The sequence below is a fragment of the Enhydra lutris genome, unplaced genomic scaffold (assembly GCF_002288905.1).
Source record: "Enhydra lutris kenyoni isolate GAN:26980312 unplaced genomic scaffold, ASM228890v2 scaffoldscaffold9, whole genome shotgun sequence".
Taxonomy (NCBI): Eukaryota; Metazoa; Chordata; class Mammalia; order Carnivora; family Mustelidae; genus Enhydra; species Enhydra lutris.
In genome coordinates, this window is record NW_019154093.1 from 65,673,772 (window position 1) to 65,687,023 (window position 13,252).

At 37.4% G+C, this 13,252-nt stretch overlaps 1 protein-coding gene across 2 annotated transcripts in view; it reads left to right on the plus strand.

Moving 5' to 3' along the window:
* The window catches only part of LOC111143265 (tRNA methyltransferase 13 homolog), a 23,045-nt gene continuing 9,793 nt past the window's right edge, over nucleotides 1-13,252 (plus strand). The window contains exons 1-8 of one of the 2 annotated variants that reach the window (XM_022496888.1): nucleotides 1-182; nucleotides 2,826-2,872; nucleotides 2,969-3,035; nucleotides 7,839-7,901; nucleotides 8,089-8,158; nucleotides 8,314-8,420; nucleotides 8,768-8,935; nucleotides 10,862-10,934. In XM_022496888.1, the coding sequence (XP_022352596.1) occupies nucleotides 36-182; nucleotides 2,826-2,872; nucleotides 2,969-3,035; nucleotides 7,839-7,901; nucleotides 8,089-8,158; nucleotides 8,314-8,420; nucleotides 8,768-8,935; nucleotides 10,862-10,934 (742 nt within the window). In that variant the 5' untranslated portion in view covers nucleotides 1-35. The remainder of the gene's footprint in view (nucleotides 183-2,825; nucleotides 2,873-2,968; nucleotides 3,036-7,838; nucleotides 7,902-8,088; nucleotides 8,159-8,313; nucleotides 8,421-8,767; nucleotides 8,936-10,861; nucleotides 10,935-13,252) is intronic. The other variant, XM_022496889.1, reaches the window with a different exon arrangement.

Below are 13,252 nucleotides of genomic sequence, written 5' to 3' on the forward strand. Positions count from 1 at the left end.
ACTCGCTGCTTACCACCACAAACGAACTCTGAATTATGGCGGCTTCTGCGCCGGCCACGCATACGACTGACTTCCCGGTTGAGGGTCGCTGCAGTTACTATGTGGAAAAGAAGAAGCGCTTCTGCAGGATGGTGGTGGCAGCGGGGAAAAGATTCTGTGGGGAACACGCTGGAGCCGCGGAGGTCTGGTATTGCCCCTACCCTTTGGAGAGTTGGAAATAAGTTTCTTGGTCCGGAAACTCCCTTTGCCAGAATTCTGCTCTGTTCGCTGGATTTTTTGGCTTTTCCTGTACTAAGCGCAGCCCTGCCCTCCCTATGGAGCGGTACTGAGCCCTAGCGAAGTGTAGTGCTTCTCGCGCTAACTAAAGCGCCAGCAGTGACCCGTCTATCTTGATACTAAGTTAGGGTAATAGTAGATCTTCGTTTTACTCCAAGCCACCGCCTTATACACTCCGCCCAGTCTCCGCCTTCTTGATGGGAAATCGCAAGGTTTCACTAATTGTGTTCTGATTGTTTTGTAATAATCACTTCTTGTGAATACGGTTGAGAAACTTTAAAAAAAAAATTTATTTAGACACACAACTCTTTAACTGTAGGGAACAAACTGATGGTTACCAAAGGGGAGAGAGAAGGAATGGGTGAAATAAGTGCTGGGGATTAGGGAGTGCGCTTGCGAGGAGCACGGAGTGATTAAAAACTTAAAAAAAATTTAGAGTAGTCTTTTGAAAGCAACTTGTAACTGCTGAAAGGGGGAAGGAAAGATTGAAAATCGTGTAAGAATTGACTTTTTAAAATTGAAACCGGAGGCGTACAATTTTGTTTGAGAATACTGTTAGGCATATTAATTGTACTGTCAATATACAGTTGACCCTTGGGGCGCCTGGGTGGCTCAGTCGGTTAAGCCTCTGCCTTGGGAGGGGGTCATGGTCCTAGGGTCTTGGGGTTGAGCCCCACAGCGGTCTCCCTACTCATTGGGGAGCTTGCTTCTCTCTTTCCCTCTGCCTCTTCCTTGGTTTTTGTGCTCTCTTTCTCTCAAATAAATAAAATCTTTAATTTCGTATATATATATATGTATATATATATATGTATATATATATGTATATATAATTTCATATATATATATATATATATATAGTTGACCCTTGACCACGTGTTTGAACTGCCAGTCCACATATACCTGGATTTCATAAACACAGTACAGTATTATGAATGTGCTTCCCTTATTAAGATTTTCTTAATAACATTTTCTTTAGGTTTATTGTAAGAATACAGTGTATAATACATGCAACAAAAAATATGCATAATCAGCTTTATGTTAGTAGTGAGGCTTTAGGTCAGCTGTAGACTATTTGTACTTAATTCAAAAAGTTTTAAATCTCATTTTTTGAAAAGTCAAAAGTTGCTTGTGGAGGAGGGATGTGGCTTCCCCTCCCCCCTTTCAAGAGTCAACTGTATTTTGTGTGTATTTCCTCAGGATATATATGATAGAAAATAAAAGTAAGAACAAGAGATGCAGAACGCTTGTAGAAGAACCTGTTTAGTCAGTTTTGGAAACCAAATAGGCAAGCACCTGGTTTCATGGCTTCTGGATGTCCAATATTATTTACATTATTTCTATTAGGTGGTTTATCCTGGGCAATATCCAGTACAGATCAGGGTTCCTTCATCTGCTACTGTCCATCATAGCATATCTCTACTTCGTATTTTTGATTTGACGGATACTTGCCTAGAGTGAAGTATACAGAAACAAGCATATTCTTGTTTTGGAATATGGAAGACCCATGACTTACATTGAGAACTCTTCAAAGTATACCTACAGTTGTATTGTGGGTTGAGGAGATCAGCAAACATCCCTTGCTCAAAAAATGAGATTTAGCTAATTAATTAAATTTTTAAACATGAGATTTATGGTGGGAGAAAAGTTTTGTTCTCACTCTAAGACCTTATTATATTTGACTTTAACAAAACATCTCAAAGATGACTGCAGGTGCTAACAGTAGTAGAATGTAACTAGTTCCTTACAAGTTGATTGGTATTACCAGAGAGAAAGGAATGTTGTTATTGGTCCCTTGAAGAAAGATTGCAAGACACCAAGGGAAACATGACACATGACGCAATTTGATTTTCAACTGTGGGCATCCTACTAAATCTGCAATATAAGATATATGATCTAATTAAGCATTATGTTTCCATCTTTTTTGTCTTAAGTATCATATATAGCTGAGACCACTTGTACATAGTTTTATCCTCTGGTTCTTAACCAGAGGGTGATTTTGCCCCCCAAGAGACATCGCAAAAGGGGCGCCTGGGTGGCTCAGTCAGTTAGGCGACTGCCTTCGGCTCAGGTCACGACCCCAGGGTCCTGAGATTGAGCCCCACATTAGGCTCCCTGCTCAGTGGAGAGCCTGCTTCTCCCTCTCCCTCTACCTACTTGTACTCTCTCTCTCTATCTTTCTGTCAAATAAATAAATAAAAATCTTAAAAAAAAAAAAAGACACCACAAAAGATTATTACAAAATAGTGAGGCAAATTATAGTCGATGCTATCGCAGATTTGAAATTCCATGTAGGCCTTCTCTAAATCTATTTGAAGCTATAAACCCTCGTTATCCAAAGGAGTATTTGCTCGTAGAAACAAAAACTAGCTACTTTGGAGATTTTTGTTGCTAAACTTATTTTGCCAATGTTTTATTATTGTCCTTTTAAGGTTTCCTTACCTTGTTTTGGGAACACATAGACTTATGATTACATTGAATTTATATCTAGTATCTGTAAGCAATGACTTGATATTTTTCAACCAAGTCAATATATGATCTTTCTTTCTTAGGAAGAAAATGCTCGGAAAAGAATTCTGTGTCCTTTAGATCCAAAACAGTAAGTATGGGTCCAATAAGGGTTTTTCTATGCTAGAAAGAGTAATTGTCACAGGTCTTATAAAATTATTTTAAATACTTTTCTCTTTAAATTTAGTACGGTATATGAAGATCAACTATCAAAGCATTTGAAAAAATGTAACTCAAGAGAGAAGCCAAAACCTGTAAGTGTTTTATCACTTTGATCAAATTGAAAGGTGATATGTGTGGTATGTAATGTTCGTATATACTTAGTTGATTACAAATGTGAATACTTAGCAAGACTCTAGCCTTAAGGCTTGAATGTGGTAAATGCATTTGAGTGTATAGGACATCAGACTGTGAATCCACTTATAATCCTAATTCAGATAATAGAATTTGTGCAACAAGTATATTGTTTAGAGAGTAATTTCACAGTTTATTCAAAATATTTACTTAGTGCTTACTAAATTTATTTCAATAAAATATGGCCCCAGCCTTCAAAGAGTTTATTTGAGACTGATAAGTTAACTTGTAAATAAAGGATCTTAATAAGTTTAGTGAAAGAAGTACACATGTCGTAAGAGCACATACTTGTATAAAAATTAAAATTATATCCAAGGGGTCAAGAAAAGCTTTCCAGAGGGAATAACACTTAAGCTGAGTCTTGATTTGGCAAAGAAAAGGAAGAAAAGTCCTTATAGGTGAGAAGAACTATATGCACAAAGGCAGAAAGTGAGAAACCACATTGAGACTTTGAAGAACTCGGACTTCATTCTGAAAGATATGGGGAACCATTGAAAGATTTTAAGCTAAAGAATGATGTGGTCAGCTTTACCTCTTACAAAACTTTCCCTCAGACCAGTGTGGGAAGATGGCTTGGAATTGGAAGGACTGGTGAGGGCCTGTTACTGAAATCCAGGTAGGACATCATAAGTCACTAAATGAAAGAGGATGGAAAGGGTATAAATGCAAGAATTATTTAGGTAGCAGAATCAAGAAAAGTTGGTGACCAAAAGCTTAGAGTTGGATATGTGAGTCTGAAAGTCAGTAGAGTAGTTTGGAAGTCAGTACATACAGATCATAGGTAAAGCCTTGAATTTTTAAGTTACCCAGGGTAAGAGATAGGAAGGGTGGAGGAGGAACTTACTTATTCAATAAATATTAATTGAGTACTTATACCAGACATTGTACCAAGCACCCTGCCTATAAGAACATTACAGTCTAGTAGGAGAGACAAAAAATATAATATATTTAAAATTGATTAAGTACAGAGTGCTGTGGAAGAATAAAGGAAGAGAGCCTAACCCTCTTTTGGGAGAAATAGGGGATGAGAGAGATGAGGAAGAAATCAGGGAGGCTTCTCTGAAGGAGTGTCATACAATGAGACTTACAGGTCAAAGGAGAATCAGCCAAGGGCACCTGGGTGGCTTAGTTGGTTAAGTGTCCAATTTTTGATTTCTATTCAGGTAATGATCTCATGGTTGTGAAATCAAGCCACAAGTCGGGCTCCACGCTGGGCATGGAGCCTGCTTAAGATTATTTCTCCCTCCCCGTCGGCCCTCCCCTCCCCCCAAAAGGGGGGGGCGATGGGAGGAGACTCAGCCAGACAAGGAAAAACAAACATATGTAAGCACCTAGAAGTGAGAAAGTTGATAGCTTTATCTGGGACTGGGCATTGCACGTGACTGGAGTATAGAATACAAGAGGAGAGCTGAGTGAAGATGAGATAAGATAGCCAGGAAGTAGAGCATAAGACCAAGAACAGAACTCTAGGTGACACTGACATCAAAGTGTGAGCTGCTCCTACCCTCAATGGGCTTTTGGCATTTCAAGTGGAATAGTCATGTCCTGTGTATTTCAAACATCCCTGTATTTAGTATTCCTGGCCTCTGAGCAGCAAATGGCAAAGGCACTTGTGAGGAATATGAAGGATCTGAAGTGTAATCTTATTGTCAAGCTAACAAGTTAGCCTGCAGGTTTGTGGATGCTGGCAGAAGAGACTCCTGGGTCAGAGACAAAGGACTTCATTGCTCACTACTCAGCAAGTAACATGGGCTTCTTGCCTGCATTGATGCCCTTTGTTCCCTAACGTCCATGGAGTCAACAGGGCCTAGGTGAATCCTGACATTTTTGTGCATAGCTTATGTCACAGCTGAAGAACCTCAAGATTATGAAATACATTTCTTTTAAAATAAGCAGTAAAGGGACACCTGGGTGACTGTCCGTTGAGCTTCTGACTCTTGGTTTCAGTTTGGTCACGATCTCATGGGTCATGAGATTGAGCTCCATGTTGGGCTCTATGCTCAGAGGGGAGTCTGTTTGAGGATTCTTTCCCTCTACCCCAGCCCCCACTTGGATGCATGCTCTTTCTCTCTCTCAAATAAATAAATCTTAAGAAAAAGATAATAGGGGCACCTGGGTGGCTCAGTCAATTAAGGGTCCGACCCTTGATTTCACCTTAGGTCATGATCTCAAGTTTGTGAGATCAAGCCCCACGTCAGGCTCCGTGCTCAGTGCAGAGTCTGCTTGAGATTCTTTTGCCTCCTCCCTCCCCCATCCCTCAACTCCTCCCAGCATGCACATGCATGCTTTCCCTCTCTCTCTAAAATAAAAAAATGAAATATTTTAAAAGATAATAAAAAAATAAATGGGCAATAAGGAAACCTGCCTGACCTTGTTCCATAAGTAGACATTTCTTTATTACTCTGTAATAAGCAGGCCTGCCATCTGCTCTAGGAGAACTATTTCTGTCTTCCAAGACTGCTTGGTATACAAATGTCCTTGAAAGAAGAGTCTGGAACAAAGGTGTCAGTGCGTATTACTTGTAACACTTGAAGTAAATTGAGAGACCCATGGAGAATTGTCTCCCAGTAGCACCTCTCAGTCATTTTGACAATAAAATACCACCATACATTTCCAGATGCCTTCCAGCTGAGAACCAGCTTAGGTCAGATGACATAAGCTTAACAGGAAGCATTTTTACATTAAGATCTGTAGAAGAAAAAAGATGACCACCCCAGTTAGCCCCTTAGTAAAAAGAATGTTGCTTTTACTTTCAAGTATGCATGGAGATTGGCTTCCTTACCTAAGTGCTAGATTTTAGTTCAGGTAAACAGATGGAATGCATGCTCTCGGAAAAGTTTAAGAGAAGAGGTGAATTTATTAATAATGGAATACCCCTGCACAGACACCATTGCATGCCAAGATACTGTGGAAAGGAAAGGGAGGAAAACAATGGGATGATAGGATGCAGAAAAAAATGCAGAGTGGCATTTATGTAGTGCACTATGCATAATGTGAAACTTGGAACCCAGGCAAAGTTTTATCACTATTGTGCTTTAATTTATAAAACTATTCATTGTTTTTTAAAAAAAATTCTGTATACTGGGGCACTTGGGTGGCTCAGTCACTTCAGTATCTGACTCTTGGTTTTGACTCAGTTCATGATCTCGTGGGTCGTGAGATCGAGCCCCAGTTCCAACTCCATACTCGGTGGGGAATCTGCTTGAAAATTCTCCCCCTCTCCCCCCACTCATTCTCACTCCTCTCTCTCACTAAAATAAATCTTTCAGAAAAATTCTGCATACGAGATAAAAGTAAATTGGTGATACATTTCTCCAGTATGAATAGTTTTCACATTTAAAAATCTAGTCCACAACACAATTTACCTGGAGCACTCTTGGCAATCATTTTAAACTAAGAGTACATCAAATTATAATAGTTATACCTAATTTTCTATTACAGTTTTGCCAGTCATCCAATGGAACATTGTAATACCTGTTGTCTTCTCCTGTTCCACTTAATCACCAGTATCCTTATTATCCATATAAGTAAAGGCAGCAACACACAGCATGTTACCCTTCTGTGTAACAAAAGCCCGTTAGTATGCATAAAGTCCCAGGAGTAGTTTTTACTTTTAGAACGGGATTTGTAGAAACAGTGTTATTTCATTCTTCTATATCTGCATGGTCCAGTGTGGTAACCACTAACCATGTGTAACTATTTAAATTCGAGGTAATTGAAGTGAAATTGAAGATCCAGTTCCTCAATCACACTAGTAGTATTTCAAAACTAGTGGCTATCATGTTCTCCAGGGAAGATCTGGAATTACTTCGATCATTGCAGAAGATTCTGTTGGAAGATGCTGATCTCGATACTTACATAAAATCTTTCTGAAGACACACTAGAATGATCTTATGCTATGTTATTTTAAACAACATAGTGACAATACATTTCTATTTTTTATTTTAGATAAAAAATTTAATAAATTTATTTTAATTTATTTTATTTTATTTTATTTTTTTAAAGATTTTATTTATTTATTTGACAGAGAAATCACAAGCAGGCAGAGAGGCAGGCAGAGAGAGAGGAGGAAGCAGGCTCCCCTAGAGAGCAGAGAATCCGATGCGGGGCTCGATCCCAGGACTCTGAGATCATGACCTGAGCCGAAGGCAGCGGCTTAACCCACTGAGCCACCCAGGCGCCCAATTTATTTTATTTTAGATAAAAAATTTATTTAATCAGCATTTTAAAAGAGAAGAAATCAGACCTAAACCATTGTAATACCATATCCTCTCTCTCTTTTTGGTCATGCTGCCTGTCTGATAAACAGCCACGTGTAGTTGATACTTTGTTGTTTTTGCTATTAACACCATAAGCAAAACTGACACAGCTCTCAATCTGTGCTATAGATAGGTGAAAACGTTAATAAAAATTACTAACAAATTTCTTTAGAATATGACTGCTTATTCAAACAATATCTCACTAGAATATATGGTTCATGAATATAGAGATTTTTGTCTGTTCTGTTCTCTACTGTGGTGAGTCCTTGGCACTAAAGCAAATTAAAGACCATAGTAGGTGCTCAATAGTTATTTAATTCATAAATGGGAAAAAGGGCGGATGGCAGGTACAGAGTAAGGGACGAAGGGAAGGATCAGTTTTTGACCTTAATTTTTTTGAGCTCTTCACATTAATGACAGTATTGTGGTTTTGTTTTTGTTAAGGACTTCTTTATTCAAGATATTAACGCAGGCTTAAAAGATGAAACAGAAATACCTGAACAATTAGTAAGTATTTGACTTTATATTTAATTTTAAAGGGTGTCTGTGAGCTATTTCTGTGAATAAGCTATGTCCCAATTTTTGTTTAGGATAAATTAATTATTTTGAATTTAGAATGTATTTTTTCTATAGAATCCATATTATTAGTGATGGTTCATTCCCAGATAAGCTCATGCCCCATTTTTGTTTATAGGTTCCAATTTCTTCTCTTTCTGAAGAGCATTTGGAAAACTTAATTAAGAAATTGCAGAAAGCAGGTGAAGGTAAGTTTGCCTACAGTTGCAAGTTAAAATTTTTAAAATAATTAGGTGCCACATGAATTGATGCCAGCGTGGTTTACAAAATGTTACTACCATTGCTCAGACCCCTACGGTTTCATGTTTGGTTGCTTAAGCTATTGTGCTTATATTTGGCACAGGTTTGAACTCTACACTTAAAGATCAAATTATGTCCCATCCAGCATTGCATGATGCCCTTAATGACCCTAAAAATGGTGATTCTGCAACCAAACACCTGAAACAGCAGGTATGTTTAGGCCAAAGTAATTATACTAAAATTGGCCTTTTGTTCATTTGTCAAAAGCTAACATTCTTTCTAAATATAGTTCTTAATGCGATTTTGTTTAGTTTATCTTGTAGGGAACGGAATCTTTCCATTTAAAAAATAAATGTAAACATATATTAAAAACTTTTGGCATGGATATGGTTCTGAGTATTATGTGTTAAAAATTTCAAAGCAAGGGAAAAAATTTAAAGCCAAACAAAAATTATCAATGTGCTCGTGCTACCTTTTGTAGAAATTACCTTGCTTTTTTCCAATTCAAGCCAGGTGTGTTTGCTTGAGTTTATAAAATAATCTTGTGAAGTTTGCAGGCTTCTATTTTAGGTAACATTGAAAAATTAAAGTTACTTGGTCCAAGAAGATGCTTTGTTGAGTTTGGAGCAGGAAAGGGAAAATTATCTCATTGGGTTGATATTGCCTTAAAAGATGCTGAAAAAGTTCACTTCATCCTAGTAGAAAAGGTGACCACGAGATTCAAGGTAAGTGAAACCATGGCAGTATATTAGTAACCAAACTTTGTTTGTACTTTTTTTGTTAAATAAAGAAACAATGATACTCAGAAACATGTCTCTTAAAGAAAATTATTTTTCATGTTGATTTGATATGGCTTTTTATTCTAATTATATTGATAAACTGAAGATAAATTTTTTAATCTAAATTTTAATAGTCCATTGAGCTGAGTTCTTTAAATTATTTGCAGAGACAAGAAAATATGTGGAAAGGGCCACGCTCAAGCTAGGAGTTAAAAGTCTTGGGTTCTAACCTACCTGTACCACCTACTGACTATTCATTCAGTAAATATTTTATTCATTCAATAAATATTTATGGAGCCTACCATTAGGCACCATGATACACATTGGGTAGGTAAAGTCAAGACAAAGTCCCTATGTCCTATTACTGATATTTAGAAAGGAGAGGCAGACAAATTAATGATTATAGAAAAGTATCAAAGTATGAAAAAAATCTGCACAGAGTATAGTATGGTTTCAAAAGAGGGAGTGACATGTTTTATTGCAGGGAAAGGACGCAAATAGAAAAGGTGATGCCTGAATTGTATCTTAAAAGGAGAATTGGTGTTTCCTAGATAGAGGGTTTGAGGAACAGTGTAACCAAATACCTGAAATGATAGGGAAACATGGAAACACTTCTGTCTGATGGGAATGCATGGTCCCAAGTAGAATTCAGTGGTGATGAGATAGGAGAGGATGGCTAGACTGGAAGGTGTCCTGTTTTGTGCCAGGGGAAGGAGTTTGATTCTATCCTGCTACGTGCTGGGGATTTGGAGGAATGAGATTTAGTTCTTGTCTTTGAGAAGCTAATATCTAGTGGGGCATACTTATGAGTATTTTGGTTCAGTATGCTAAGTCTCTTATGATAATGGGAAGTACCAAAAGCCATAGGAGCAAGAAGATAGAACACCAGCCCCAGTGTAGTGTGGGTCAGGGAAGGTTTCCTGGAGGAAGTGACCGCTGAGAGGAGATTGAAAGAATATGTAAGAGTTGGTGAAGAAAATAAGAAGGCTTTATTAAAGTTCATCCTAGCAGTACCATTAAAGCTATATCAGAAGAGTCTGAAACTTGAAGTAGGGAGATTAATAACAAGATAATTATATCCAGTAATCCAAGTAAGAAATGGGCCAGAGCTAAAGCTGTTGTGGTGGGATGGAGAGGAGGGAAAGAATATGAGAAATGCTAAGATTTTGGAAGCAAAGAGAGTTGGTGATTTATTAGTCATTAATAATGAGGAGTTATTTCAGGTGACACTTTATGGCTTTAAGTGAATGGTGGTGCTTTTTATCTAAGATAGGGAATATAGAAGGTGGAAGAGAAAGAATAGGTTTGAGGGGAGAAATGATGAGTTCAGTTTTGAATGAGTTTGCAGTTGAAGTAGAGCTTTCTACTTCACAGCTAGATATGTATCCGGTGCTTATCAAAAATATCTGGGCCACAGTGTTGATTTGTAAGTCATAGGCATAGGGACATAGATCAGAATGGTGGTTGTGATCTTTCAGAGAGAGTAAGAAGAATGAGCCAAAAATAGTATATTACGGCCTAACAAAAGCAAAGGAGCTGGCAAATAATCTTAGGTTAGTCACTTAAGATCTATAAACCTTAGTTCCTTCATCAATAAATTGGGAAGTTTTAGAGTTAAAGGAAATAATTATACATAATTTTTTAAATTTTTCAAGCCTTTTAAAAATGTATGATATTGTTATTTTGGAGTTTCCATCAAAGAATATAACAGTGATAAATTTTTAACTAGTGATTCTGTTTTTTAAATATTAAAAAATAAGATGGGAAATTATTTCCTCTGAATTTTGAAAACAAATAGAAATATTTTTAATTTCATAAAGCTTTTTTTAAACATAAAAAAGCTGCTGTTATGACAATGTTCTATTTGTGCAGGTAGATGGCAAACACAGAAAGAAAAATTCAGTATTTGAGAGACTTCAGATTGATATTCAACACTTGTGTTTGAGTAAGTTGCTAACTTTCGGTTGCCCTAGCATAAGTCATAGAAGTTTCAAATTCTGACAGTTGCTTAGAAATCCAGTGATGCAGAACAGTCCTTCAGGGAAGACAAACTAAAATTAATGCATTATTAATATAGAGTGTTATATCTATCATTTGGATAAATGTAAATTGAATTAGGGTTTGAACTTTTTTAAGATGAGGTTTCAGTTTCAATTAGAAATGAAGTGTCATATTACAAAAGTTTAAAAGTTTTGGTGACATATCCCTACATTATTTCTTTGTCTTTTCTAATTATGATTAGATCATAATTAGGGGGCGTCTGGGTGGCTCAGTTGGTTGAGCATCTGACTCTTGATTTCCAGTCAGGTCACGATCTCAGCATGAGATCAAGCCTTGGCTTCAGACTCCATGTTGGGCATGAGGCCTACTTAAGGTTTGCTCTCTCCCTCTCTCTCTGCCCCACCCCCTTAAAAAGGCTGGTGCCTTCTGCCTGTCATTAACATGACTTTACGTAAACTGTTAAAGAAATGAGTATTCTTTGTCCAGCTGATGGTAAAAGATACTTCCTAGGATTTTTTTTTAAGATTTTATTTATTTGACAGAGAGAGAGATCATAAGTAGGCAAAGAGGCAGGCAGAGAGAGAGGGGGAAGCAGGCTCCCCACTGAGCAGAGAGCCTGATGCAGGGCTCAATCACAGGACCCAGATGATGACCTGAGCTGAAGGCAGAGGCTTAACCCACTGAGCCACCCAGGCGCCCCCTCTAGAATTTCAAATTGTACCAAGATAATTAATCTCTGTGGAAGTCACATTTCATACACACACACACCCCTTCAGTCATACACTTTGTGCCTTTTCTGTGTCTTTTTATAGTTTTTTCTATTAATACAAGCATATCCTAGTAACCTCTTCCATCCACTAATTAATACAGCTTTGTGAAACCCAACATTTACATATAAATCACTGTATTTAAAACTGTTTAACTGAAAATATTACTTTTCTAATGTTGAAAATCCTAGACAAGTTTTTATGCTATGTGTTGAATTTTTATTAAGAATACTGAGGGGCGCCTGGGTGGCTCAGTGGGTTAAAGCCTCTGTCTTCAGCTCAGGTCATGATCTCAGGGTCCTGGGATCAGGTCCCACATCGGGTTCTCTGCTCGGCAGGGAGCCTGCTTCCTCCTCTCTCTGCCTTCCTCTCTGCCTACTTCTGATCTGTCTCTGTCAAAGAAATAAATAAAATCTTTAAAAAAAAAATACTGAAAAGTCGCCTACCATATTTATTAGTTTCTAACCCTTCTGTGCCCACCATGTGCCCCCATTCCATATTTTTAAACTGAAATAAGAGAAAAAGGAGCAAATATCTACAATCTAGGTCAATACTGCCCTTTTAGAATTTGCATTAATTGGAAAATCTTTTTCCTGCGAAGCAGTGACTGTCTAAAAATATAGCCACGAGTCAAAATGTGACCTATAAACTCCTGACTTCCATACTTCTGTTTTTTCCTAATAGTTAAAATAAAGACTTATGTAATGACATACTGAGGGTGATTAAAGGTAGTTTGAGATGAGGAGAAAGTGACATTTATTTAAAGGACTTTTCCTTTCTGGGTGGCAGGGTTGGAATTGACTAATCATTTAAGGGGAAGAGAAAGAATAAGAAGTATCTGTTGAATTAGGTCACTGCTGACATCCCCACCTCCTTTCTTTTTTCTTTGTTTTTTGTCTTTTTTTTTTTCCCCCTATTTGGGGCTTTTATTAAAGTTACATTTATGTGGTTAAGAGTCAAATAGTTCTATAGGTTCTCAAGTTGTTTTAAACATAGCACCAGCCACTCCCTCCCTGCCATGGCTCTCTCTTCAAAGCCAACCACATTTATCTCTTCTGGGTGAATTTTTATATTTATCTAAAGTGACAACAGGCTTTTGTTTTACCTGATTCCCTTTTTTTCCCCCACAAGCATAATCTATCGGTTTTTCCCAATGGAAGATGAAAATTTTCTACCCCTGCCCCATCTCAAGTGCAAACACCTCCCATTCCTCATCTTTCTAATATGTATTAAATGATTAAATCATCATTTTTTATCCCCAGACCATGTAGTAAATTTCTTTACCCTATATTTTTTATTGTTTGCTAAATTAATAATTTAGTTTTATTTACTTGGTCTTTTAAAAATGTATTTGTTATAAATACATTCATCAAGTATTCTGTTAGTTTTCATCTTCCTGAAAAATTCTTCCCTGCATATGCTTCAGACATGTTCTGATCAAGACTGGATGCCCTTTGTTCCTGGGGCACAATGATCAACATTAAAACTCTCTTCA